The 27120-nt window shown below is 37.4% G+C and overlaps 4 protein-coding genes across 6 annotated transcripts; 3 read left to right on the top strand and 1 right to left on the bottom strand.

The window, feature by feature from the left end:
• Positions 1–1748: 1748 nt before the first annotated feature.
• Positions 1749–7789, top strand: LOC137718792 (uncharacterized). 2 transcript variants are annotated; one of them, XM_068458327.1, is made up of 5 exons: positions 1749–2842; positions 4379–4514; positions 4596–6368; positions 6660–7097; positions 7532–7789. In XM_068458327.1, exons 1-4 carry the CDS (start codon positions 1800–1802, stop codon positions 7011–7013), a joined length of 3306 nt encoding a protein of 1101 aa, XP_068314428.1. In that variant the 5' UTR covers positions 1749–1799; the 3' UTR covers positions 7014–7097; positions 7532–7789. The 2 variants fall into 2 exon arrangements, with proteins under 2 accessions (XP_068314428.1, XP_068314427.1); XM_068458326.1 differs by having other exon boundaries at positions 4584–6368.
• A 2771-nt stretch (positions 7790–10560) lies between these two features.
• LOC137718798 (5'-adenylylsulfate reductase-like 4) lies at positions 10561–13521 on the top strand. The gene is made up of 4 exons (XM_068458332.1): positions 10561–11176; positions 12041–12228; positions 12309–12433; positions 12790–13521. Exons 1-4 carry the CDS (start codon positions 10994–10996, stop codon positions 13233–13235), a joined length of 942 nt encoding a protein of 313 aa, XP_068314433.1. The 5' UTR covers positions 10561–10993; the 3' UTR covers positions 13236–13521.
• Positions 13522–18495: 4974 nt separating this feature from the next.
• On the bottom strand, positions 18496–22044 carry LOC137718800 (uncharacterized). 2 transcript variants are annotated; one of them, XM_068458335.1, is made up of 6 exons: positions 21883–22044; positions 21538–21784; positions 21057–21215; positions 20578–20683; positions 20363–20477; positions 18496–18720 (listed from the first exon to the last, which is right to left on the bottom strand). In XM_068458335.1, exons 1-6 carry the CDS (start codon positions 21928–21930, stop codon positions 18679–18681), a joined length of 717 nt encoding a protein of 238 aa, XP_068314436.1. In that variant the 5' UTR covers positions 21931–22044; the 3' UTR covers positions 18496–18678. The 2 variants fall into 2 exon arrangements, with proteins under 2 accessions (XP_068314436.1, XP_068314437.1); XM_068458336.1 differs by having other exon boundaries at positions 21183–21215.
• Positions 22045–24117: 2073 nt separating this feature from the next.
• On the top strand, positions 24118–27005 carry LOC137718799 (14-3-3 protein 7-like). Its single transcript, XM_068458333.1, has 7 exons — positions 24118–24417; positions 25031–25337; positions 25548–25635; positions 25763–25872; positions 25998–26143; positions 26588–26622; positions 26779–27005. Exons 1-7 carry the CDS (start codon positions 24351–24353, stop codon positions 26782–26784), a joined length of 759 nt encoding a protein of 252 aa, XP_068314434.1. The 5' UTR covers positions 24118–24350; the 3' UTR covers positions 26785–27005.
• Positions 27006–27120: the final 115 nt, after the last annotated feature.

Raw genomic sequence — 27120 nt, 5'->3', positions numbered from 1 at the left:
GGTGGCATTAGTTTAACTTTAGTGTTCAAAGATGACACGCAAAATATTATCTACCAAATTATCGTTCATTGTTCATGTGTTCTAGTTGGCATTTGTATCTAGAAGTCTACATGAGCATCTCTTTATGGTTCCCTTTGTATTGCACACTGACTGCCCACAAAAGTTTGATCTTCCAGTTCCATTTGTATTGCACACTGAGGGACCAGAGACAATTGTTGCATTCTATTTACGATGATGTAATCTGTGCATTTGAAAGGCTTGGCTACATGTATAGGTGTGACAAATACAACATTAAACCAGACCTTGTATCTGTGGCAAAGGCTCTTCTGAATGTATGCTAATCAGCCTTCTTGTGAACCCCGAAGTTTCAGATGTCATGCACTCTCAGAGCAGCAAGCTCGGTTCTTTTTCTCATGGGTTTACATATTCTGGACACCCCATAGCCTGTGCAGTTGCAATTGAAGCACTCTAGATTTTCATAAGTAGTTGAAGGGCACTGAAGAATATGTGAAGGAACTCAAGTTTAAGCACAAGTAGTTGTAACTTGTAAATGTATTGATAGCTGATGGTGAAAAATATATGTAGACTTTTATGTAAAGCAAAATCCTTTCCCCATTTTGTTTATGAGATGAAAAATATTTTCAATAAAGCATCTTTTATATCTTAAAAAAAAAAAAAAAAATTAGACAAGAAGGTGGAAGTTTTCATAATTAAATATAAAAAATATAAAAAATAAAATTTTAGCCTTGGCTAATCCGGCACTACACCAAACACTTCACAATTCTAGTACTGCTTAGTCCAAGTCAAGCCAATCCAATTTAGTCCTTGAAGCTAGTCTAATCCGAGTTAGTCTGATGCAACAAACGCACTCTTAGAGAAATTCCTATTATATCCAGCGAATAGAGATCATACTTGGAGTTTTATTTTTGTCAAACAGTAGTAATTTTATTCTTGAAACGGGAGTATTGGACAACCATCAACTATTCAAGAAAGATTTTAACTAAAAGCTCATTTAAAATGTCGGTTAAAGATGCTCTTGGCTCGGTTTGTGGTTTGAGTTTGAAAACCAATGCTCGAACTGAATAAACTTAATGCTAAATATAGCAAATGTTTCAGAAACTTGGACAGAATACTCAAAAACCTGATCAGGCCAGTACTTAACTATCATACGGGAATAATTTATATGAAACGAGTAAACTAACATGTAAAACCTTAGTCTACCAATAGATATATTGTGTAAGTAATTTTTTCGATGTGACAATATATTATGGCATCAGAACGTTTTAGTTGGGGACAATGTTAGAGAGAACAATTTTTTACCAAATTTGCAAACGAAAAAAATCATTAATTAAGTGTCAGTTTCTTATTAGTAATACATTATTTAATTTAAAATTTTAATCTTACTGACATTATTTATTAAGGAAAACGAATGAAAAAGATTTGAAAACTTTGAGTTTTAATGATAAGGACAAAATAAAAAGTAAATTGAATAATACCAGAATTAATTTTTTAATGTAAAAATATGATTTTTGCTCATTAAAATGAATGAATTTTTCGTTAAAACTCGCTGTTTATTGGTAACCGTGAGCACGTTTCATGGAAAGTTGATGCGTACACAAACGCAACTGACACACGTGTCGGTACGAAGTCGGGTTCCCATAGAAGTCAAACAATACTGCGCGCCAGTCGATCAGAAGTCGGATACCGAAACGCCTCGTCGTTTAACATCCACCCTCGTCTACTTTTCGTTTCTTCTTCTCCGCCCAAATCTCTCTTTCTTCCTTTCACAGTTCAATGCCATGGCCTTCCCGCCCGCCGTCGACCACCACAGCCCTAGCCCTAACCACCTCCACCTTGAATCCCTCCCTCTTATTGACCTCGGCCTCCTCTCTCAATCAGACCTCTACTCTCTCTCCCTCATCTCCTCCTCCTCCTCCTCCTCCTCCCAATCCCACCCCACCCGCCGCTTTGACGATGACGTATTGATCCCCAAAATCGACCGTTCCGTCTTCAATGAATCCGCCGGCAGCCGCAAGCAGACCTACTCCCGCCTCCGCCTCGCTCCTCGTAACTCCCAATTCCCAATCCCAAACCCCAAATCGCAGAAAACGATTCCCCATTACCACCCCCAAGACTCCGAAACCCTCCAGATTATCGCTCTCTTGAAACAGCTTTTTCCCTCAGAAAAAGGCCCAAACGAAAACGATGGCGTACTCGTCCCTGTCCCCGTCCGCCTCGTCCAATATGACGCCACGCCCGGCCCCTTCGTGGAAAACTTCCCGGCTGGACTCTCCATCGATATCAGTACGAAGAGGAAGAGAGGCCGCCCGCGTAAGGATCACAATGCCATTATATCTTACCCGAGCGTCAACGCTGATGTTTCGATGAAGATGCGTGGCGGTGACAATACGCCGCCCGGGATTGTTGTTCAGAGCAGTGAGGGCAGCCGGAAGCGAGGCCGGCCGCGGAAAGATGAGAACAGAGTGGTTTCGGTGGCTAAGCGTGAGAAGAAAGTGACGGTCAAGGAAGGGAAAGTGAAGGGGGAGGAGGCTGAGATGGTGATGGTGAACGGAAATGGAGTTGTTGTGGACTTGGCTGTGGTAGAGAATGCGGACGGTTTGTTTGGGGAGGAGTTGAGAAGGAGGACGGAGGGGATGGAGACCCAGGCGCAGTTGTTAGGGTTTCTGGGAGGGTTGGACGGGCAGTGGTCGAGCGCTAGGAAGAAGAGGAAGATTGTGCCTGCGGGTGAGCTTGGTGACGTGTTGCCGATGCATTGGAAGATTTTGCTATCTCTCAAGAGGAATGGAGGGCTAGTTCGACTCTTCTGTAAACGATACATAAGGTAGTTCTCTCATTGTCAATGAAAATGCTTGAGTTTAAGTTTATGAAATTTAAATGTTATTTCGGTGCAAATTGCTAATACAAAGTTTTGGGTCATACAAGTTAGAATTCATTTGCTTTAACACTGCAAAGAAATAATGTTCATCTATTATAGGTTTATCTTTGCTTTTTCTTGCTAATTTTAGGGTGCACGTAACCAAGGATTTAAGTTTCGATTTTGTAGCCCAAATAGAGAGATATATGGAAAGGTATATCGATGCAGATAGAAACAGTGGTAAAAAAGAATAAAATGAAAAAAGAGGAGCTATAAAAATTTAAATTATATGTGAGCCTCTACAAACTCCAAAACAAACTAATAATATGTTCACTTAACATATAAAATGATGGTTACAAAGATAAAGTACAAAGCAGCCTCGTGAAAACCTTGCCATAAAAATCCTCCTAAAGAAGGAAACTCCGGTCTAGGAAAGAGTACAATAAAATCTAACTACAAAATAAAGCACAATAATTAAACCACATATGCTAGGGGAAATGCTAAACACACACCTTTTATAGCTTCCTACACACCCCTGGCTAATCATGTCCGTTGTTTGTTTGATTAATTCAATTCTATGGCCTGGAAGAAAGAGTGGTGTGGGAAAAGCTATAAAAGGTGTGTGAAAATCAGCTCCTGCCTATAAAAATACTAGTACATAAACTCTTCAAAATGCATCCTCTACTTTACATATAAATATTCTAATATTTCTAAGTGATTTAAATTTGTTCAAACAAAACAAAAAAGCGATTTGAATTTGTTTCTGTTAATTTGGATCGGGGTTTGCTAATTTAATGATTGAACAACCATTGGAAATTGATTCCAGCCATAATGATTCAATTTTCAATACATTTCCATTTTGACATTGGCAATTGTTCTACCTTTTAAAACAAAACGACTTCGTTTCGTTCAGGGTTTTAATTTTTAATTTTTGTTTCTTCTTCATCCTCCTCTGGACTGCCCTCAACTTGCCCCACCGTCTCCGTTTCCTTGCCTCTGGGCAATTTGGGTTTTGAAATTCCACCAAAATTCAACTGATATTTCCATCAAAACCTCTGAAATTTGGGAGATATTCAACCGAAGAATCGATATCCAACCAAAACCACTGAATTTAGGTGGAAAGTCAGTACATATATGATATATACCTTGAAGCCCCTTTTGATTGTCGGTTACATGATTTTTTTCAAAATTTCAGCCGATATATTGGAAATATTAGTGAAATTTTAATCTTGGACATAACTTCAAAGAGTAAACTGATTTTCGGAAGTTGGTGCATTTGATACCCATTTTTGATTTGTCATTGTTTTGAGAGAAGGGAGTGGGAGGTTATTCAAAATTTCTATTTTTGTTTTTCTCAGGAGATGTGTTGTATATTGTTTCATTAAATCATAGCAAAAAATATCAACTATTTCGGGATAGCTACTATTAATTTTTTATCTTGCATTTTTAAGTTAGATGGTTGCCTGGCTCTTATACTAGTTTCCCTAATTTGGTATTATTCAGCCCTAATGGGCAGCAGTTTGTGTCGTGCAAGGAAGTTAATTCATACTTGATCTCTTATTTTGGAGTTGGAAACAAGTCAATTCCTGGTCATACTGGTGGCAGTATACAGCTTTCTAATAAAATGGTTTCTGGAGATGTAAGTCACTCTGCATTTTTTTTGTACTTTTCTATCATTCTGTTTTCTTCATTCATGCTATTTATTCAGGGTATGCAACAGGATACAAATCTTACCTTTGAAGATGAGAGCAAGGCTAATGAGCTTGCTAGCCGCTCGCTAATGCCTGTTACTTCAGTATCACCTGGTCATGAGAAACAAGAAAACTTCTTTCATACAGAAAATTTACAGGAATTTCAAGCAGGAGAAGAAATGGGCATGACTAAGAAGGTTGACCCGATAAAGACTGGTATTCTGCAGATATCTTTGAAGATTTATGAGTCAGGTCAACTAGACAGGGAAGCATCTTCTGATGCAGTAGCCAAATACGAATCGAGTGCTGGTTTTCCTTGTGGTAAAGTGAACAATGATATCACAAATTGTTTTGGATCGAACAATAGTGAATCTAATTCATATTCTTGTGAGGATCAAGCTTTGAAGAATAATAAAATTGGTAAGGATTTGGGATTTTCTGAGCAGGGTAGTGCAGTTATTATGACAAATGATAAGTTGGTGGATGAGCCTGCTGGTCCTGGTCTCAGCTTTGCTGAAACAAATATTTTGGACTGCTTTCATGATGGAATAAATGATGGTTATAAGGCTTCTGTGAGTTCAGTTGATTTGCCCAATGTAGACACTGATACTGCTTTAAATGGTACACAAAAAGAACAGAGGTCTGAGAATATTGATAACAACCAATTAACTAGCACAGAAGAAAATACAAAATTTGATGATGCGGATGATCGTGGGAATGTCAGGTCGATATCTGGTATTAGTGAGAGTTGCATTGGACCCCAGAATGTTTGTACTAATGTCGTGCAGCAAAGTACTTCTGAAGCCTGCTCGCTTCTTCCTTCAATCATACAGTCTCTACAGAAAAGAGGCTCTGAAAGAGGTTTATGTAGTACTACTGTTGAGAAAACATGTGACGTCAGGGATGATTACAATAGTGAGTCACTCTACACATCTTATGGACCCAAGTTTGATAATATTGATCTATCTGGGAATGACGACAAGGCAATCAGTTTAAGCAGCGACCATGCCATGCCGAATGTGGGTGCAGTGGAAATCAATGAGCATGTTAGAAGTACTGGGAGCTGTTCAAGCGGTCCAGGTCTGGATGGACAAAGTTGTATTGCATTAAGTAATGCAAAGAATCCTAGTTGCATAGTGGAGGAACTCTGGCAGGAAAAGAGTTTTCAAAGCAATGTGTCTGTTCCATTTGTTAAACCGGGCAGGGGTTCTTCTGAAACTGGTATGATTTACCCCTCTGGCTATGCACACAATGTGAATAGCACAAACTCAAGCTCAATAGAAGAATCAAAACATGAGGATTCTAAAAGGTCTTGGAATAACGAGGTAATGCTTTCTTTTAGCAGCAGTTACGCTGGATCAGTTGCCAATTCTATGGCAAACACTCTGCATGAAAGGAGTTCTGGAGGACCTTCCCTTGTTCATTCAGGGAATAGTCAAACATTTTCCACTGGAAATAAATTAACTGGCATTTTCAGTAGCTCGGTATCGGATGATAAGCTCAGTAGAGGTTCTGTTGATGGTTCAATACATCCAAATGGTGAAGAACAAATCCCTGGGATAGAACATAATATAAACAGGGTTTATGGCAGCATAATGTGGGAGCAGCCTAACACTGAGAATGCAGAAAAGTCCAGGAACAATGAGCCCCTAAATCATTCCCAACCTTCTGGGGATGTCATGGCTGAATTTATGTGGAGAAGTGATGAGCAAAATGTTCAGCAGAGTGGACTGGTTGATACACCATTTGAACTCATGCAATCATCTGGCTACTATCCGAACAGTGGTCTGTTGTCTGACAAGGTATGCTGTATATAGAGAATATATATATTAGGGACTGATGTACGCATTTATTTGAGACTGCAATATACCTTTCAACGTTTGTTTTACCTGCACGATTTCACTTGTTTTATTCTTAAGAGCACAATTTTTGACTTGTTTGGAACACACAGTGAGTTCCTTTGCTAGTCTGTCCGTCTTCTTCCTCCATTGAATTATTTCAATTTTTTCTTTACAACTAAAAGCTGCAAAGAATCTGATATGTTGTAATTTCAGTAGAAATATTTTTATATCAAATTTTGCTTCGATGAACAGGGTGCAAATGGAGCTTTAAGTGTAAATGAAAAGCGTGACAACATGTCAGGTTTGGAAGGATTGAAACTGGGTCAGTTTGATTACAATTTCCCAACAGTGCAAGCAACCTCACGTACAAAGGAATCAAAAGTGTTGTCATATGATGGAGAGATGGAACAAGGTTTCAGTTCATCGGATTGGCTTGAAAAGGAATCTTTGCCCTCAATGCCAAATAACGCAAGCAGGTATGAGATTAACACCTGTGTCTGGTGCAGAAATGAGTTTCATCATGAGGTTTGTGAACGGACACAACCTGGTTCTGTCGGTTTGATGTGTGCAACCTGCCAGGCCAATTTCTCAGGCAATTTTTTGTAGTTATTCATTCGTGCTGTTGCTCCCAGTGATGGTTTTCTTGTTATATATCCATCCTCCTTGCAAGAAGAAGAATTCTTGGTTGAGGTAATTATCTTATCTAACTTTACGAACTTGAATATATTTGTGCGTAGATTTGAGATTTTGTGCGTAGAATTAACTTTACAAACTTGATGAATGTTGGATATACCCTGGTCCAGTACACTTGTGTGCTGGCTATTTTTCATTCTTTCCCTTTCCTATTTTTCTTTATTTTTTTTATCAATGGGGGAGAGGATACGAATTTGGTCGTATTTCCGATCTTTCTGGGTTAAGTTTCTTCCAATTTTAGTTGTCATACTGAGTGTCAAAGGTTTGGACTTTAGTCTGTTTTGGCATTCAAGATTCAAGTCTTTATGTGTTTGCAATGCAGATTAAGCCCCAATATGTTCCATTTTTCAATGAAAAATGAATCATTTTAATGAAGATAATGGTGTTGTGAATGATTATGGATTGTTCTTTTGTGTTAATGTATCATGCAGGCTTTGATGGAACTGTTTTGAAGATCACTTTTGCTCGTTGATAGATCTAATGTTCCCATGCAAGAGGCTGATATTTCCGGTTCTGGTATGGAGCTCTATGTCCATTTCTTGCCAGAGGTTGCTGCAGCACATTTACATTTTGCTTTGCCTCTCTTTAGGTCTGAATGATTGTTTCATAATCTGATTGAATTAGGCCTTTTCTTTTTCCTTTCCGGCGGAGGACATTTTTCATATACTCCGCACGAGAAAGAAACTGAATGTCCAGTTAGGTTTTTTGGACTAACTTGTGCATAACAACTTCGATAACATTTTCTGCTCCAAATATTAGTCTCTCAAACAAAACATTTATTTTGTTAACGAAGATGGTGACGATAAGAATTCTTATGCTGTTGAGAACATGACTATTTTGTCTCAAGAGGCTCGAGATCTACTTTGTTCTTGTAGTAGAACTGGGGGAAACGTTTAAGGGCGGGTTTTAAACAATAGAAATGATTTCTGTTTGTCCTTTTTTTTTGTTCCTTCTGCGCGCTTTCCTTTTTCAGGCATTTGGAACGAATAAACCAAAGGAGAACCAACGGACACAAGTAACGAGAGGTATGCAGAAGGAGACAAAATGCGGAAATCACTTGCATTAAGCAAGTGGTCGTTTGCTAGTTTCCGCTATCACCATCTCTCCCACCCTCTTCTTTTACATTTTTTTTTTCTTTTCATTGTTGAGCTCTTACGGGATTTTAACTTTATTTTTCCATTCCCACCCCCACCCCCCCCCCCCCCCCCCCCCCCCCCCCCACATCTCATGCGATGGAGGGATATGGATTGAAGGAGAGATATTATGAAGACATTCACATCAGTGAATTGTTGTCTTTCCTCTTAGCCAAAGGTTTAGCTTTGTAAGCTGTCTGGGCAATAAGCTACGTTTTTGGAGTGTTACTAACAAGTCTCGTTTTAGCATTCACCATCGAAACTTTCAAGTGTAGATAGTACAAATGTGATATGAAAAGTATGATAAAAGTAATATGAAAAATGAACAAGCTCCTTGGTTTTTTTTTTTTTTTTTTTTTTTTTCTCTCCCTTCTCTTCCCTCATTTTTTTAGTCGTTTAAAAGCACATCCAAACCAACGAGTTCAATCAAAAGTTGGTATGACAATTTAATTGCTAATTGCTATTGTAACCAAGGTTTTAAAAGATGCTAGGTACTAGTCGGGTGACGGGTTAGGGCCTAGCATCTAGGTAGCTAAGCGGAGTCTAGGCGGGAGCTTAGGCGGATTAGGCAGATTTAATTAAATCTATTATATTTCATATAAATAAGTGTCTATTTATACTTAAAATATATATATAATTTCATCATAAACTACAAAATAGAATGATATATATAATGAGTTATTGGAACATAATAAAGTCATAGGGAGCAAACATATAATGTGTTCATTCAAGTATTTAACAAGTCTCTTACAATTTATTGGAAAAAAATAAAATGTAAAATGAAAGTTATCTATTTTCTGTCTAGTTGAGCTGCAACCTAGGCGGGTTTAGACGGGTTAGCCGGGTGCCTAGGTGGTCTAGGCAGGCGCCTCAGTAGGTCTAGACGTCATTTCTTAATTTTCAAACGTCTAGACATTAATCAAAACGGTGGTCAGCCGCCTAGTACCTAGACGGAACTTAGGCGGTGTTAGGTAAAGATTTTTAGAACAGTGCTTACAACATCTCCAGCCTACAAGCTGATAAAAATAATAAAAACAAGTTTACACTGTCACCGACATTGGTATTGGTATCAACAATGTTGCCGCGTGGGGTGCTTTGATAGCAACCATTTGTGTTTTTTTTCTTTTGTTGAAGATACTATTTTGTTTAAATTGCTTAAAGAATTAGTTAAAGACCTGTATAATTTTTCAATAATTATCAGATAGTTTTTCTTGGAGAGGGACCCATATTTTTCTCATTTCAATCAACTATTCAAATAACAAGATTAGGTACTTCCAGATAGAATCAGCTCGAATGATTTGAGTTCGACTCGTCTTTAGTTCGTCTTTAGTTTGGTCTAACCCGGTTGGTAAATGAAACTAGCCGATTTATAACAATATTAGGCTTGTTAGAAAAATGAGCTAAACTTGAGTTTTGATATATCAACTGATGACGCTGAATGCAATCATTTTAATTTATATAACTCATTAATTTTTATTTTTTATTAAATCAAACAAATGTAAGCTTGAGCTCATTCAATAAAATAAGCTCAGCCAACCAACTAGCCACCCAACAATTTTGATTTATAAATGAGCCGAGTCAACATCAAACTTGAAAAACTAGTTCAACATGAGCTTAGCATACGTTAACGCGCTTTTTTGAGCTTAAGCACGAATAATGGTATTCGAGTCAAGTTGAGCACCTTATTACTCGGGTTAGCGGTCGCTGGCCTACTATCCCCGTTTTGGTGTCTCCTTCATGTCTACTCCTTATTTACTTGACATGTGTTCATTCACTTAATCCAAAAATTAACAACATTAATGTTCAATCTATTAACATACAAAACTAAAAATAAAAGAAGAGATAAAGCCACCATCTTTGTTCCCCTTGAGGTCGGAAGGATCGTAGATGAATTGAGCTATAAAGTGTTAAATTTTTACTTAAGTGAATAGACCCATGTCAATCAAATAAAGACGGAACATTAAAGAGACAAAAATGAAGACAGCAGACCTGCGACTCTCGTTTAAGGGACCCAAACAACCCACCCAGTAACTTTTTTGTTTTAAATTATATATAAGGAGACTTAAAACACCATTTCATAATCATCACATTAAAAAGTAGAAATTTTTTTAGAATGTTTTATTCCCAAAAGCCAAATTAAAACACCATTATATGCAAAATAAATAAATAAAGGAGATAAATATTTTTCTTTAGTAAAAAATAGGGCATGAACCACTTGGTACTAGTCTAATAGTATTTACAGGGATGTGCTATCAACATATTATTTTTTACTTCTCACATATAAACGTCTTTATGTTCGATTCTCGCAGTCCACGTTTTTGCTAGTTCTGAGGCTGAACTCATCCCGTGCATAATATCAGGCATGGAAGAGGAAGACCAGTTGAGAACCGAGTTGGCAAATACAGAGACGCACACCAGTGTGACCCAAACAAAGAACTCACCGATATCTCCACGTCTCGGTTTTCTCCTCTGCTCTCCACCCCATAACCAAACTACCCACACCAAACCCCACCCCCCCCTTCACGATACTTCCAAACAAACCAACCCATTTTCTCACAAAATTACCATTACTAATCCAATCCAATCCAATCCGCTTCCCCAACCAACAACCCTCGACGCTAAAATGCGCCGGGTTTTCTCCCCTGCGCCCCATCCTCCTTCTTCCTCGTCCGCCGTCGCGCTGTTGCCAAGCAGCTCCCTTTTTTAGCTTTTCGTTTTTTATTTTGGTTGTTTGGTGTTTGGGGCGGCTTTGATTCTTAAATGGGGATTAGGGTTTGGGAAAGTGGGATCGTGATATTGGTTTTATGCGTCCGGCTAGTTTGCGCCGCCGAGCCCGCCTCTTGCCCGACGGAGTCCGTTGCCGACACAATCTTCGGCTTCCGGTATTCCAATTGCCCCGTCGACGGCGCTTGCAGATCCGTTGAATCCATGGGTGTTATTGTGGTATGCAATTACTTATCTATTTACTGTTTTGCTATTAATTTTTATTTTCTGGGAAGTTATGTGTTATTTAGAGTATATCATTGGGGGTGTATTTGGGTTTGAGGCGCTGATCAGGGAGATGCTGTTTTTATTTATTTATATGTATTTATTAAAAGTTCGGGTTTTCGGTAGGTGCATTAGGGTAGTAATTTGTATTGTTCTTGTAAAAGACCGAGTTGGGCAATGCTGATTTTTCAAATGGTGCTCAAAGTAGCTGCCGGCCTTTATCCGAAATGGCTTGATTCATAGAGTGTTTCCACGAGGATCATTTTAGGTTTTTGAGTTTCGCTATGTTTGTGTTTTGAGTGCTTTGCTGACCTCTGATAGCGAACCCTTTTCCGAATTTATATGTTTGGATAAACCAGAACAATACTTGTCCCAAATGCAGTTACTTGAATAGTAGAATCCTGCAACCAGTTTCTCCTGTGAATGCTGTTAATATCACATGCAGTTTAGTTTAGAACCTAAAAGTTCTCCTTAGGGGTGAGGTAATGGAAGTGGTTTTCTTCTGAAAGTAGAATTGGAATATATGGTGCTGAAGATGAATCTGCAATGCATAAGTGACAGAAAATTTAGCTTTTATCACAATTCCTTAGATTAGTCTATTGCTGGGATGACAAAAAATGTCTTTTTTTTTTATACGTAGTCTATTGCTTGGATCTAACGGTAGACATGGTGCAAAACTGAGTGCAGTGGCGTTCTAGGATTGATACAGCCAACCCCACTTAGTGGGATAAGGCTTTGTTGTTGTTGTTGTATTGAAAGTTGAAATTTCTTATCTCTTACATTTGTTATTCTAATTTTGTTTGTCTTGCTGCATTGAAGGGAGATGAGGTTTCCTTACAAAGGGCATTAAATATGGTTCACAAGAATACTCATGATTATGTGGCGGTGCTCTTCTATGCGTCATGGTGCCCTTTTTCAAGGATGTTTAAACCAACGTTTTCCATCCTGGCTTCTTTGTATCCTTCGATCCCCCATTTTGCATTTGAAGAATCAGCCATCAGGCCAAGGTTTGTAAATATCTGTAGAGACTGTATATTCTGAACGATTTGTCATTAGAAATTGAACAGAACTGATTAATTGTTTGCAGTATACTCTCCAAATATGGAGTGCATGGATTTCCTTCACTTTTCATTTTGAATTCTACTATGCATATTCGGTATCAAGGTGCCCGCACTCCTGGTTCTCTTATTGCTTTCTATAGTCATGTTACTGGTAAGTCTTTTTGTTCAGATCGTAGGCTTTGATTGTGAACTTTATTTCTTATCTTTTATAATATTTGGTACGATGAATAAAAAGCAGTCAAAAACCTTTCATTGAGTGATTTGTACTAAAGAGAACTGGATTTTTATTCTAAATAAACTGTTTTAGATTATGCGTGATCCACCGATTCTATTTAGTCCTACAGAACTACTTGTTCGTTTTTCTGATATTCTGCATTACCGTCCAGAATCATGTTTATTTAATATCAGATTTGCCATTCTTTAGTCTCTCACTGTCGTTGTATTTATCTTATATAGAAAACTGTTTTCCCCTGTGGTGTAGTTATTGACCGAGGTGAATTGGTGCAGGCTTCAAGACTGTATCACTGGATCAATTGTCACTGGAAAAAATTGGATACCCACTAAATCATGAGAAGCATGATAGCACTGAGCAGGAAAGCTGCCCGTTTTCTTGGGCTAGATCTCCAGAGAATTTGCTTCGGCAAGAAACATATTTAGCTCTGGCTTCTGCTTTTGTGCTTCTGAGATTGCTCTACTTCTTTTTACCTGCTCTGCTAACGTTTGCTCAATCTGCATGGAGACGGCATATTCAAGACATGATATTGGGGAGCTTGTTGGAGCACCCTTTGGCTTTTCTAAAGCGGGCAGTGCAGTTGTTTAATTCTCTAAAAGAGCCTTGCAAGAGGAGTAATTTGCAGGAAGGAGCAATGAACGCCAGGGTGTGGGCTTCCAAGTCACTTGCCACAGTTTCTATCGGGGATGCAAGCACCAGCAGGGGTTATAGCACTGACTGAATGCCATAGACGGTTTTATCTGAACAGGCTTTGATGCTTCCATGACGAAGGGTGAGGCTGCAGAAAATGTATTGTGCTAGAAGCGTTTGCGAATCATCTCAACACCCCTTGATTAGGGTTGTCTTGCAACGAAGGTGAAATATGTCGTTGTATCTTGTTGCTGTTGCGGATCATTCCGTCCTTGTCTATATGCTTTATAGGTTACGATATGTTTATCATTCAAACTGCTGAATTTGGACTCCAATTTTTGAATAGGTTTAATAACTAGTACCCCTTTCATGTGCCACTTACATTCGCTTCCGTTCGTTGTTTGTCTAAAAGAAGTGTGAGGGGTTCGTTGCAAGGTACTAAAAGGCACTAGTCGGATGGCCAGCAAAGGCCTAGACGTCTAGGCGGGGCTTTGGTGGGGTTAGGCAGTTTGTTATATAGTATAATAAATATCTACTTATACTAAAAAAAATATATAATTGTATTTGGATACATGAATTACATAATAGAATAACAGTAGATTATAAAGTATTAGAACATATTGAAAACATGGGGAATAACCATATAATGAATGTTCATCGAAGTATTTAACAAGTCTTACAGTTTTTTGAAAAAAGAAAGTGCAAAATGAAAGTTAATCAATTTTCTGTTTAAATGAGAGTTGCAACCTAGGCTGATTTAGGCTGCTAGATGCTTTTTTTTTAATTTTCAAACGTTTAAGAATTAATTGGAGTGATAACTAGTCGTCTAACTTCTAGGCAGGGTTAGACGGGAATTCTTAGGACAGTGATTTATTGTATCAAGTAGCTTAGAAATTTCTGATTAGTGTTGAGATTGATGGAACCCACCTTCGCATGATTTTTTTTATTTCTCGACCGGACTAAATTAAAGTTATTGCACTGCATAAGTGGGTAAAGGCTAAAAATAATGATTGGCAGCACTCAGAAAGCACACGCAGTTTGTGAATCCAGACTCCATTATTAGCAAGAGCACAGTTACACTCATCATTTCCTTCTGCCACAAAATTTATTCCGACGTTATACACTTATTCTATGGAGGCTTTAAGGTGACGTTATACACTTATTAGGTTTATGTTTGTGGATGACGAGTTTGATCTTACGTTATTATGGCATACCTATTGTATGAGTTAGTTAATATCTCACTTCTTAGTTTAAAATATAGGTGCGATTATTTACTCTAAAAATTTTATTGTGCATTTGTCAGTATATGTATACATTTTTTAGTATAAAAAGTTTGGAGTGTGGAAGGTCTTGGGAGAGACAAGTATAGCATGGCATAGGTTAAAAACGAAGAAGATGTCAAATGAGTGGCGAAAAGGCACTTTGGTACCTATGTACAAGAGTAAAAGTGACATACAAAATTGCATGAACTATAGGGGTCCTAAGTTAATAAGTCGTTCCAAGAAGCTTTGGGAGAGAGTAATTAAGTATAGACTAAGGCAAGAGATACGGGTCTTAAGCAATCAATTCAGGTTCATACTAGAGCGCTCGACTATGGAGGCAATCTATCTCTTACGGAGGTCGATAGATAGATATGCAAAAGGATTCGCACATGGTCTTTATAAATTTGGGGAAAAAAAAAAGTATGATAGGGTCCCAAGAAAAATTCTATGGAGGATTCTAGAGAAGAAAGAAATATGAGAGCATATATCCAAGTAATAAAGGATATGTATGATAAAAATACGAGAGCATATATCCAACCAATAAAAGATATGTATGATGGAGTAAGGAATGCAGTAAGAACTCATGAAGGACAAATTGAAAGCTTTCTCATAACCATAGGGTTAGACCAATACTCAGCTTTAACTCCTTAGCATTTCGCACTGGTAATTGATGAGTTAAAGAGACATATTCAAGATGATTGCCTAAGTAGGTCAAAAACAAAGTCTATGGAGTGTAAGTTTAGTGGCAAGTTGGGGGTCCAAATGAGATAGGGGTGAGGATTGGAGATCCTGAAGTACCAAAGAGCAAACGTGTTTGTTATCTTGGATCTATCTTCTAAAAGAATGGAGAAATGAATGAAGTTCTCATTGTGATAGAAGTTGGATAGATGAAGTGGAAAAATGCATTGAGTGTATTGTGCAATTGTCGTATGTCACTAAAGCTTAAGAACTTTTTTATAAGCCATCAATGCTTTACGGCACAGAATGTTGAGCCATCAAGCATCAACACGTGTAAAAAATGATTGTAGTGAGATAAGAATGCCTTGTTGGATGTGTGGGCACACGAGAAAGGACATAATTAAGAATGAGGATATCCAAGGTAAAGTAGGAGTGACCGTAATTGAAGATATGATGAGAGAAAGTTGGTTAAGGTGGTTTGGACATGTCAAACGAAGACCTACAAATACTCCGGTTAAAAATTGCAATTATGAGACAGAGGCTCAGGACAAAAAGGGTAGAGGAAGACCTAAGAAGATGTGGAAAGAGACTTTAAGAAAAGACATGGAGTACAATGAGCTAATGGAAGACTTGACACAAAACCGAGCACAATAGTATTCTAGAATTCATACAGCCAACCCCACTTAGTAGAATTAGGCTATGTTGTTGTATAGAAGTTTGAAGTATAAAATGAGATTTTTAAAGTGCCAATAACAGTATCCTAAAATGTTGTTTTAAAAACTCCCTATAAAGTTTAACTCTCGTCTTATAGGAGCCCTGGAATGCTAACTAGGATGTTAACTTCTCGTCTATACTCTCTTTAGAAAATAATCTCATGATCTGTATCATATATATTTTAGGTTCTCATTCGCAGATCATAGCAAATATTTATTCAAATCGGAAATTGTATTAAATATTGCAAATTTAAAAGATAGATTTTGTCCCCCAAAGACAGTTAGCGTAATATTAACAAACTGAATGACTAAAACTTTGAGCGATGTGTATAAGGTGGTCAATTCAAAAGTTCATCGACATGTGAGCTCATGCTAACATAAAATCGTATCCTATATAGGGTTACCAGAATCAGTACCCAAATTTGGTAATTGGTAGGCATAAATGATATAACTAGCCATAGGTTGCTCCATTCACTGCAAATATTCATGCCATTTATGTATAGAATCCACGTCATAAGATACATATCACCCAAATATATTAGTAAGCCTGTACTTCTGTCTTCCTCTTCAATCCACGGGTTCTATATTTTTAGTTATTAGTGTAAAGTAAAAGTAACGAAAAGTTTAATATCTCCATGCAACCTTCTCTTTACATGTCTTTGAAAATCTATCAAGATAGCAAAATAAATAAATAAAGATAGTATAAATTTCCTGTTACATAGCATGCATAGATCACTATAAATTCCGAAACACAACTTTAATGTTCACCCATCAAAGCTTCGATCATCCACAACGAAAGAAAGACTAAGAAGTCTTCAATTCTCATGGCTAATAACAACATTCCCTACAATTTTATGCCAACCAAAGCTGAAGAAGAGAAGGCAAGGGCCAACATGACGGTGAAGAACACTTCTTACTACAATTTTATGCCAACAAAAGTTGAAGAAGATGCGGCAACGGCCAACAATCGCAAGCATCTGGTAACGCACACTTGTGTGGAAATCAGAGAGTTTTCGGAAACGAAGGACTTCCTTGGTTCTTAGATGTTTAAGACTAGAGTGTTACTCTTTAAGTTTGTTTAGGATGTGAGGGTGTTCTTTTATTTCGTTTCGTTTTTGCATGTTTACCTAGTGGAGTTATATTTTGTTTTTAGAACGAGGTTAGAACTTAGAACCTCTTTTATCATTGTGTTTTATGAATATTGATACTACAATAATCTTTTGGATTTATCTTATGAATTTAAAGACCTAATTTACTTTCTTTGTTTTTTAAAGAGACCTGCTCCGGATGTTGTTCCCTCGGTGTGAAACCTGTTGGTTCCGTAGTTTTAAAATTCTTGGCAAAGTAGCTAGGCTGATGGGCAAGCCCCCTCCCACCGCAATGGTGTGGGGTGTCACTGTGTCAGAGGCCTTTACACCGCGGCCAACTCAAAGGAGTTGAAGTTCGACGTGGAGCTTTTTGGTTGTTTAAGTCAGCTTTATTTGTGTCGTCACTCAATTATTATTTACAGAGTCAATATTGAGGGGAGACCCAAGAAACATGAATATTTATGAATTTTATGAATTGACACAGAGAGGACAGACATGTTCATCAATTCAAAAAACATGCACGTTGGCACGAGGAAATTTTCGAAAATAATCATGAACAAATTATAAAACCATACCTAATTGATTTCTAAAATGATACCTATAAACAATAGCATCTTCAAATGAGATTTTAAATTCAAAACATCAAATTTAAATTTGATGGCTGACTTGGCAATTTGATATAGGACTGTGATATTCACACACCTTATTTTACTTCTCACATACCTTTTTAATTTTTGATCGTCGGATCGGATGAATTGAATAAGATCAATATTTTCCTTTCATCTGGTATGCCAAAATTTATTGCTTCATTTATGTTTTTTTTTAAACAAAAATAATAAAATTTGGGTTGTTATTGGTCTAAAAATAATAAAATAATACTTAAATATACTAGCATTTTAAGGTAAGGCAAGTGGAATACCTTTGGAAATAGTAAAAATCAAATTTGAAGACAGCTTCAAATTTGACATCACTTTGTCCATATCAGCTTAGTTTTTTTTTTTTTTCATGTCATCTTTGACATCTCGGTTAGAGTAAATGATACATCATTTGTTACCATTATGTATCTATATGACATTTTTAACATCTCCTTTGGAGATGGTCAATATGTGTGCTTTAATGTTCTCACTGATTAGTATATACATATATTTTTGTATTCTATTCTTTGAGCGGAGGCCGATAATGGTGAGTGCTAAGATGAGATATTTTCGTCTACATAATTACTAGAAGCAGAACCCAAATTTGTTAATTGATAGGCATAAATCAGAGATACAGGCTCATCTGGGAAGTGCTTTAAAATGATTGAAAACGCTTTTAGAAAAAATATTTTTGAAGCCAATCCTTAGTAAAAATGCAAGTTAATTCTAAAAAAACACTTGAAGTACTTCTTGCAAGTGCTTTTGAAACCCAAAACTTTTTCTCTAAAAATGGTTAGTCATTTAGAAGCACTTTTCAAACGAGTTAACATTCTCTTACAACTAATATATCGTATCAGTGATTCATTTGCTTATAAATAGATTTTTGGAGAGCCGACTGCCTCGTATCTAAACTTCATCAGCGGTATTTCTTTCAGAAAAAACAAATCTAACGCAATATAAGGCCTAGATGAAGACTTAACATAATGAAGTCCTTAAACATATCACATTATCATTTGTCAGTTCATACAAGACCCAAAAATGGAATACATCTATTGGCATTATAAGCTTCCTTAAAACTAGAGAAAAGTCATATGGCGGCAAGATGGAACCATCAAACTACAACTTAGATACAGTCAGATCCAAGTTGGCAGCCCGCCGCTAGTCGTCGACATCCACGGAGACAACCTCTTTGTTCACAATCTGCCAGAATGGATGCATACAGATACTTAGCATAGCATAATCAAGACTTCAGGTTTGCAGAAACTAAGCAAATGAATTTCACTGGACATAGATAATTAGATATAGACAGGGAAAGCTCTGAGCTTTTAGTACAAATCACACAACTATGAATTTTTTTTTCTGCAACAAAGCGACAAAACAGCCGAACAAGACTTTCTCCCGAGCTAATTCCTCAGAGCAATATAAGAGTGTTGTAAATAAGTGGCAGCACCCTCGGAAAAATGTTCTTTCAAATGGTCTTTAATATCTTTTACCTTTTATCGTCTTCTATACTTTTACTATTTTCTTTTGGGATATGGATGAATTTAGAGAATGTTTCATCTGCATATGCATACTTGTCTCTAGGGTTTTCGGAATAATTATAATCTCCTACTAGTTTGACGCTCGTAGTTTCTACCATATTCTTGCAACCTCTTACAGTTCCTAAGGGCTTGTTTGGTATCCTACTTGAGTTCAACTTACTTTTTGAGTTTTAGGCGTTGAACTCTTGTTTGGTAGGACTCTTTTTAAAAATTGAATTCAAAACTAACTTAAAAACATAGGCTATTTCTTAAAAACACTAAAAGTGAGTTTTTAGAGTTTTTTCTGCTTTCTCCTCAACATCTTTTTTTTGCTCTCTCTCCTAACCCCTTCTTTTTCCTCTCCTAACCCTCTCTTTCTTCTCTCCTAACCTTCTCTTTCCTCTCTCCCCATGTCACACCCTGTCTTCTCTCTCTCTCTCCTCTGCCTTTGTCTCATCACCCTCTCTTTCTTCTCACTCCTCACTTTCTCACCGTAAATTTTTGCTCTCTCCCTCACCTCTCCTCGCCCTCTCCCTGTCTTTCTCTCCTCCAATGTAGTTTGAATTCAAACTAAAAAATTTATTTTTAAAAACTCAACCAAACAGATTTTTGAAATTTTGAGATTTAAAAGAAAACTGTTTTTAGTGATGTTATTTGAAAATTATTTTTAGGAACAATCAAAGTTTTTGGGTAGGATACCTAACGGGCCCTTATATTTTCTTCTAGTTCTTTATTCTCAAAATCATAGTATTTCCTCATTTTCTATATAGAACTGCTTGTATAATTTATTCCTATTCTTAGACTCCTCAACTTCCCCTCCCTTCTAAACTACAGGACCCCTCCTCATCCATATGACGGGCACAGTCACTCTCTGCGCTGTCAACTCTAGTTAGACCGATCTTTATTCTAGGATAGAGAACCAATGTGTACTTTCTTAACCTTCCTTAAATGCAAACTTAACGTTTTGTTTCTTTGCAATCTTCATGAACTCTCTACACTGTTCATTGTGTTACTCTGTCTACAGCTCTACCTTGCACAAACTTTCAACTTTCGTGTCTGTGTACAGTTTATATTTTGAATTAAATGAGTGGAGACACAAAAACTTGAACCTCTAACAACTCTATGAATTCCCAAACTAGAGGACAAACATGTTCACCAATTTGAAAACCGTGCAAGTTGACATGAGTAAGTTTCCAAATATACTTTTTCTCTGTTGAGGGGAGATATATATACACTCCAAACAGAACTTACTCTTAGCTGCACAAGATACTTAATCATGAATAATATTCAGAGTCATTACGTAATTGATCTCTAAATCATACCTCTGATATGTGTGCTTTAGTGCTCTCACTAATTGGTGCATCTAAAGCTCTCTCCGCAAGCTCATAAAACAAAGTATTGCCTTCAGGTCCACTTACTTTGTCTTTCTGCAAATATCTAAAATGAAGAACAATACTTGAGATAGATACCCACAGACACAAAGAACAATAACAAAGCCTTATCTCATTGCGAATAAACAATCCTTAACAAGCCAAACCTTTGCTGGACAAGTGTGTCCAGTGCTTGCTTTATGTTTCCCAGGACTGGATGGTTTTCATTGCTTTCATCCAATCCCATTCGTCTCAAATTACGCCAAAGATCCTCTGCAGTTTCACCAGGACACCAAAAGTTGGTTGTCTCACAACACAACACAAGGTAACAGAAAATAAATAATTGCCCACATTGGTTTTTAGCATTTTAAAGACAATATGTGGAGATGTCTGATCCATGCACTTTGCTACACAATCTCATTATACCAGATGTGGAAGAGCCCATTAAGCAAGCAGATCACCAAATATCAAAGTACATTCATCACAGAATTTGGCTTATAGTTTACCAAAAAAAAAAAAGAATTTGGCATATATATAAGCAATTTCCCAACTAAATGGTTCTGCCAGCTATCCTGGCATCTTTCCTTTCGCAAATGATTAGCTTGTAAACATAAAACTATAAAATAAAACCCAAAGGCAGCCATACCTTCAGTCATTTTACCGCCGGAAATATGTATAAGACTCAGTACGACAAAAGTGAAACCATTGAGAGGAACCGTACTATCATTGTCGTTCAAGACATACTTCTTATACACATCAGAAGGAAGCTTACTCGTGATGATATAGGATTTTGCCTCCGCAGCACCTGAATAATGTGTTCATAAACTACTGTCAAAACCCGAATCGAAATTACTAAGGAATGATGGGCACATCGTAAAATTACAATTGAACTTGTATCAAAAGGGAACATATAACCTACAATTGAGAAACCCACATTTCCTGCAACTTAGGAAACCTCAAATTCCATTATATATGGTTTGGCCAATACTGGCTCATATGGGTATCATATGGATCCTACCATACTCGGACCAGAACAAATCAAAACAGAATTACAATTCAAATAAATTTTGAACCTTGAGCTTAATTAGCAACTTAACCATCGAAATTTCGAAAGTAAAGAATCTTACTCTGTTGTGAAATGCGTCCCTGATTAGCGGAAGAAGGACGAGACCTCTGAAGCTCCCGCATTTCGTACCCGAAAATGGAGGACAACTTCTGTATGGCCTCGTTGATGATGAAAGTAGGAAGATTGCGCTGGCGGTAGTTCTTGGTGAGCAGCTGGGTGAGCTCTTCCCTCTTTATCGGACACCCCGAGCTGTGGTGCGTCTTGAACAGCACGTATCGGATTACTTCCGCTACAAGCTTGTCCTTTTCCTGAGAAAAATAAATACCCAAAACGAAAAATCTTTCTTCTGAAATTTGGGGAATCCGAGAGGAAGACTGGAATTGAAAGTGTGCGAGTGCGTTCTTACCTCTTTGGAGATGTCGAATTGAGAGAGATCTACAACTGGTTGCGACATGATGGAGGGAATTTGGGGATTTTGCCTTCAATCTGAAACCCTAATCCCCTTTTTCTTGAGCGATTTTGTGGCGGGAAATCTGTTTTCTCACCGACGAGCCACCAAGGCCATGATGAACCAAAGCCGCTCTTCAAGATATTAATATTTTAATAAACAGTAAAGGGTTATATTTACTTTCTTCTTCAATCGAGAGCCAAAAGGTTAGAGGGCTCATTTTAGCCCTATCATAAAAAACCGTCTCCAACCGGGGGTCATAGGGTCAAACATAATTTATTATTTAAAAACTACAACTTAAATGTTGTTTAAGTTTCATGTTGTTAAATGTTTTTTTATGTTGTATAATTTTTATGTTGGTTAATGTTATTTAATGTTGTTTCATATTGTTTAATGTTGTTTCATGTTACTTAATTTAATTTAATGTTGTATAATGGCTTAGGAAGTTATAGGAAAAAAAATAGAATTAAAAAAAAATATGAAACAAATTTTGTGAAATAGAAGTTATAGGAAAAAAAATAGAATTTAAAAAAAGATATGAAAAATAGAAGTTATAGGGAAAATTTTGTAAATAAAAAATAATAATAAAACTGTAAAAAAAAAAAAATTCAAAGCATTCCTGTCAGTTATAACCGACAGGATTTCCATTTTTTCTGACCTATCCTTTGGCCTTTTCAGATTCCGTGGGGCCCTCTCAGATTACACAAGCCTTCTGGCCTAACCTTCGGTTGGAGACGGTTTTCGGGCTATTTTCGACCCTCTGGCCCTCTGGACCCTTCGGTTGGAGATGGCCTTAGGTTTGGAATGTGAAATGTTCCTTTTAGCAGGTTCTGTTGGGCTTGGGTTGGAGGGCCGGGTTTTTTTTCTTTCAGCTTCAATGATTTCATTCATTGTTTTAAAAATCTCCGCCTAGAGCCACCTAGGCCCTGCCTAGGGGCTAGGTGGCTCACCAACTCTCCGATTAATGTTTAGGCGTTTGAAAATTAAGAAATGGCACCTAGACCTGCTGAAGCACCTGCCTAGCTCGCCCATACCCACCTAGGTTACAACTCACATAGACAGAAAATAGATAAATTTCATTTTGCATATTATTTCTTTTTAATAAATTGTAAGAGACTTGTTGAATACTTAAATGAACACACATTATATGTTTGTTCCCCATATTTTCATTATGTTCCAATACTTCATAATATATATGTTATTTTATTTTGTAATAGTTTATATATATATATATATATATATATGTATATTAAGTATAAACAGACATTTATTTACATGAAATGTAATAAATTTACTTAAATCCGCCTAGACGCCCGCCTAAGTCCCACCTAGGCGCTAGGTCCCAATCAGCTGCCCTACTAGCGCCTAGCGTTTTTTAGAACCTTGATTTCATTTCATCTCTCATAAATATTCTATTTTCATATGCTATATTCAATTTCAAGTTACAAACTTTTATTTTATGGATTGATATTCTAATATTCTTTTTTTATAAACGATATTATTTACACTAAGAGGGTGGGGGAGTGGGCTAAACCTCACAATGGACTAGCAATAATGTGGTTCAAATTCACCTTTGACAAGAATCGAACCGAAAATCTCTCACTTACAAATACCTTAAGATATGTAGATTGTTAACCTTTTAATATTATATTCATGTATTTTTCTTAGGTGATTCTGTACATATAAAGTCTCAAATATGAATAGGGGTAATGAAATAATTCAGGAAGACTTGTTGGAGGAGGAAGACATTGAGGTGGAAATAGGGGATGAAGAAATTGAGGAAGATGAATAAGAAAGGGAAATGGAGGACGAAAAACTAGAGCAAGAATTGAATTTGTGGCTAGCATTTCAATGATTTCAATAAAGATTTTGTTTTTACCAAAAGAAATTATTGACCAATGACTCTATTAGACTCCATAAAATCGCTTTCAGTTCTTTTAAAAGTATTTTCAAGCAAGCCTTATAATATAACAAAGGTATAGATAAGTCATTTCTTGGTTAAGATCTCTCTTGGTGAAACCATAATGAAAAGGAGTTGACATAACATGCAAGCATATATACAAAATGGAGCCCACTTGCAGTGCACCACTCACCACTCTCACCCTTTCCAACATCAAACACCCATCAGTGGTCGCCCCGTTCAATAGCGCACCCAACCACGTTGCTCCATGTGATCCACGTTCGAATCTAATTCCATCACCGGCCCTTATCTCGCCCTCTGAGGAAAATCCACAACCATTTCAGACCATTGATCCTAGTACCTGTCCACTAACCATATCCAACGGTCTCTCGGTCGAACTATTTGAATCGTCATGTGATGAAAGAGATAGACGGAGGGTTGTGACGAGATATATATAAGTAGATCATATTATTTAGTTGCAGAATATTTCAAAGTTGCCAAAACCAGAGTTTCAGAGAGAAAGGCTATGGAGATAGAGAGAGAGAAGCATGCTTACCAGGCGAAACTTGCCGAGCAAGCCGAAAGATACGACGGTTTGTTCTTCTTGCATGGACCCTTCTTACTTTTGTGAATTGTGGTGGCGTGAATTGTTTGTTATATTCTCATGGCTTTTGGAATACTAGACCAAGTTATGAGTGGCATCTAAGTTTGCATCATAACTAAACCAAGTTAATTACTGCGTGTTTGATCCTATAACAATGATTATCTCAAGTTTCCGGCTTGATCCTTGATAGCTTAGCCTGGTTTGGTTTTTCGATCCGGAAAAGAGAGGAAATGGAAGAGTGATTACATATATCATAGGTGTTCGTAAGCAGAAATAAAATTTCCAGTTGTTTACAAGCAAAACTGGTTATGTTAAACATTCTTTGATTGCGATACATGTCATACCCCGTCCTCGATCACCTGTTCATTCTGAGACTCAATTCGGTGCCATTTATTTGGTTTGTGTGTGGCATGTGTAATATCATCTGAAATTTAATGGAAATAGGGTATTGGTCTTATCATTTTTGCAACAAATTTTCAGGAACGTTGCTGATTTGAGTTTTGGTCATCTGTGGTGGCAGTGGTGCAAATAATTTTCTGTTTTTGGGTCATTTCTACACTTGCATAATACAAATTAATTATATTTCATTTTCTTTGTTTCAGAGATGATTGAAGAAATGAAGAAAGTTGCCAAGTTGGATGTGGAATTGAGCGTGGAGGAGCGAAATTTGTTGTCAGTTGGGTATAAGAGCGTGATCGGGGCAAGAAGGGCGTCATGGCGGATACTGTCTTCCATTGAACAAAAGGAAGAGGCCAAGGATGCTGAACAAAATGTGAAGAGGATAAAGGAGTACAGGCAGAGGGTTGAAGACGAGCTTGCGAAAATTTGCCATGACATACTAACAGTTGTTGATTATCACCTTCTCCCCTCTTCGTCCACTGGGGAATCTACTGTTTTTTACCAGAAGATGTGAGAACAACTATTTCGTTATGAATTTCTTACCTTTGGTTACTTTTCGCGTGCATTATGTTCGGAGGATCTTCGCTTCGACGCCTATTCCTTTTGACAGACTAACACAATGCAAAGTAATGTTGCAGTTTTCTTTGGCAACAATACGGCATGTGTGGGAGAGAGAGAGAGAGAGATTTGATTTGTGACCCTTGTTGTTCTGTGTGACAGGAAAGGAGATTACTATCGATATCTAGCAGAATTCAGATCTGGTGATGATCGCAAAGAAGCTGCTGATCACTCGCTTAAAGCCTATTTGGTAAACTTTGATTCCGCTTCTTTGCTGGATGTCTTCTTCCCTATCATGTTTACAATTTCTTTTCATTGTCATGTTATATTCACGTACCAATAACTATATCATAACGCAATTTACATTTGTGCTGCAGACTGCCGTTGATACTGCTGCCTCTGAGTTGCCCCCAACACATCCAACCAGGCTCGGCCTGGCTCTAAACTTCTCTGTTTTTTACTATGAAATTCTCAACTCCCCGGAGAGGTTTCCCTAATCTTCCTCTTTCTGCCCCACTTACCTGCCTCCTTCGAATTATTTTTACACAGCGTTTACTTTTACAACATTGAGTCACCACTTTTATGTTCCATTTGCAACATTGCACCGTGCAGGGCCTGTCATCTAGCTAAGAAGGCATTTGATGAGGCTTTTGCCGAACTTGACAGCATCGACCAAGAATCTAGCAAGGACAGCACCCTCATTATGCAGCTTCTCAAGGATAATCTCACATTGTGGACCTCAGATCTGCCAGAGGGAGGTAATTTTACGAGTCGGTTTCTTTCTGCATTGTTTGAATCTTGTGTCAACTTTCTATATTATCTTCAAGCCATGTCTTTGTATGATTTCTACAAGTCCTGATAATCCGTCTTAATTGGATTCGTCGTGTTACAAGGTAAAATCTTCTTAAATTCATTATGTTCTTTTCTCACTCTTGTGTTAGTGTGTTCTTTCGTTATCACAGAGTTTAGTTCGTCTAAATTCTTTTCCTTGTGGTGAAATTTAAAATCTTAGACCATTCTGTGTTGCTTTCACGTAAACAAAAAGAAAGCGAATACGTTTGCTTTCTTCAAGAAATACTTTCCATCTGATTATGTTCTCCGATTTACCAATCTTTTGTTGTTGCTGCTTGTGTAATTAATGGAAATTAATCAAGAGTTTATCCACTTAATTCGTGATTACTGTTTTTTTATTGAATTCTCAGGTGAGAAACTTAAAGTTGAAGAACCCCTTCCAGAGGTAAGCCAGATAATATTATGAAATAGAAAACTGCAGTTTCATCTTGGCAAAATTTCATTTCCACCTTGTGCTGTTTATTTTCGGGCGTAGATTTTCTGCTTTTGTTTGTTAAATTGCCTTGTTTCCTTTAATCCCTAGTTAGTAATGAATCTGCAGAGTTAGATGGGGATCAGAGAGACTAATTATTTGGGATTGGCTTTCGGCAACGGAGCAACATAAGCCGTGTGACTCAACGGATTACTAAGTTTGTAGCAGGGGGAAAGTGAGTAGTATTGGTTTGTATCTGTGTATGTATTGTCTATCAACATAATCACACTCTGCATTTGCGATCCTGTTGGAATTTGTATGCCAAACTGTTAAACTGTTGAACTCATTTATGTTTATGTTTGCTCTCCTATCAGAATTTGCTTTCGTCTATGAACGAGACACGCCTATTGCTTGTCGACCATTAGATGCGCTTTTTTTGTTTGACTGCATTGGAAGGAATCGAACCCTCGA

This window comes from Pyrus communis, chromosome 15, assembly GCF_963583255.1.
Source record: "Pyrus communis chromosome 15, drPyrComm1.1, whole genome shotgun sequence".
Lineage (NCBI taxonomy): Eukaryota > Viridiplantae > Streptophyta > Magnoliopsida > Rosales > Rosaceae > Pyrus > Pyrus communis.
Note: the sequence above shows the minus strand (reverse complement) of the source record. Positions and strands in the feature narration are given on the sequence as shown.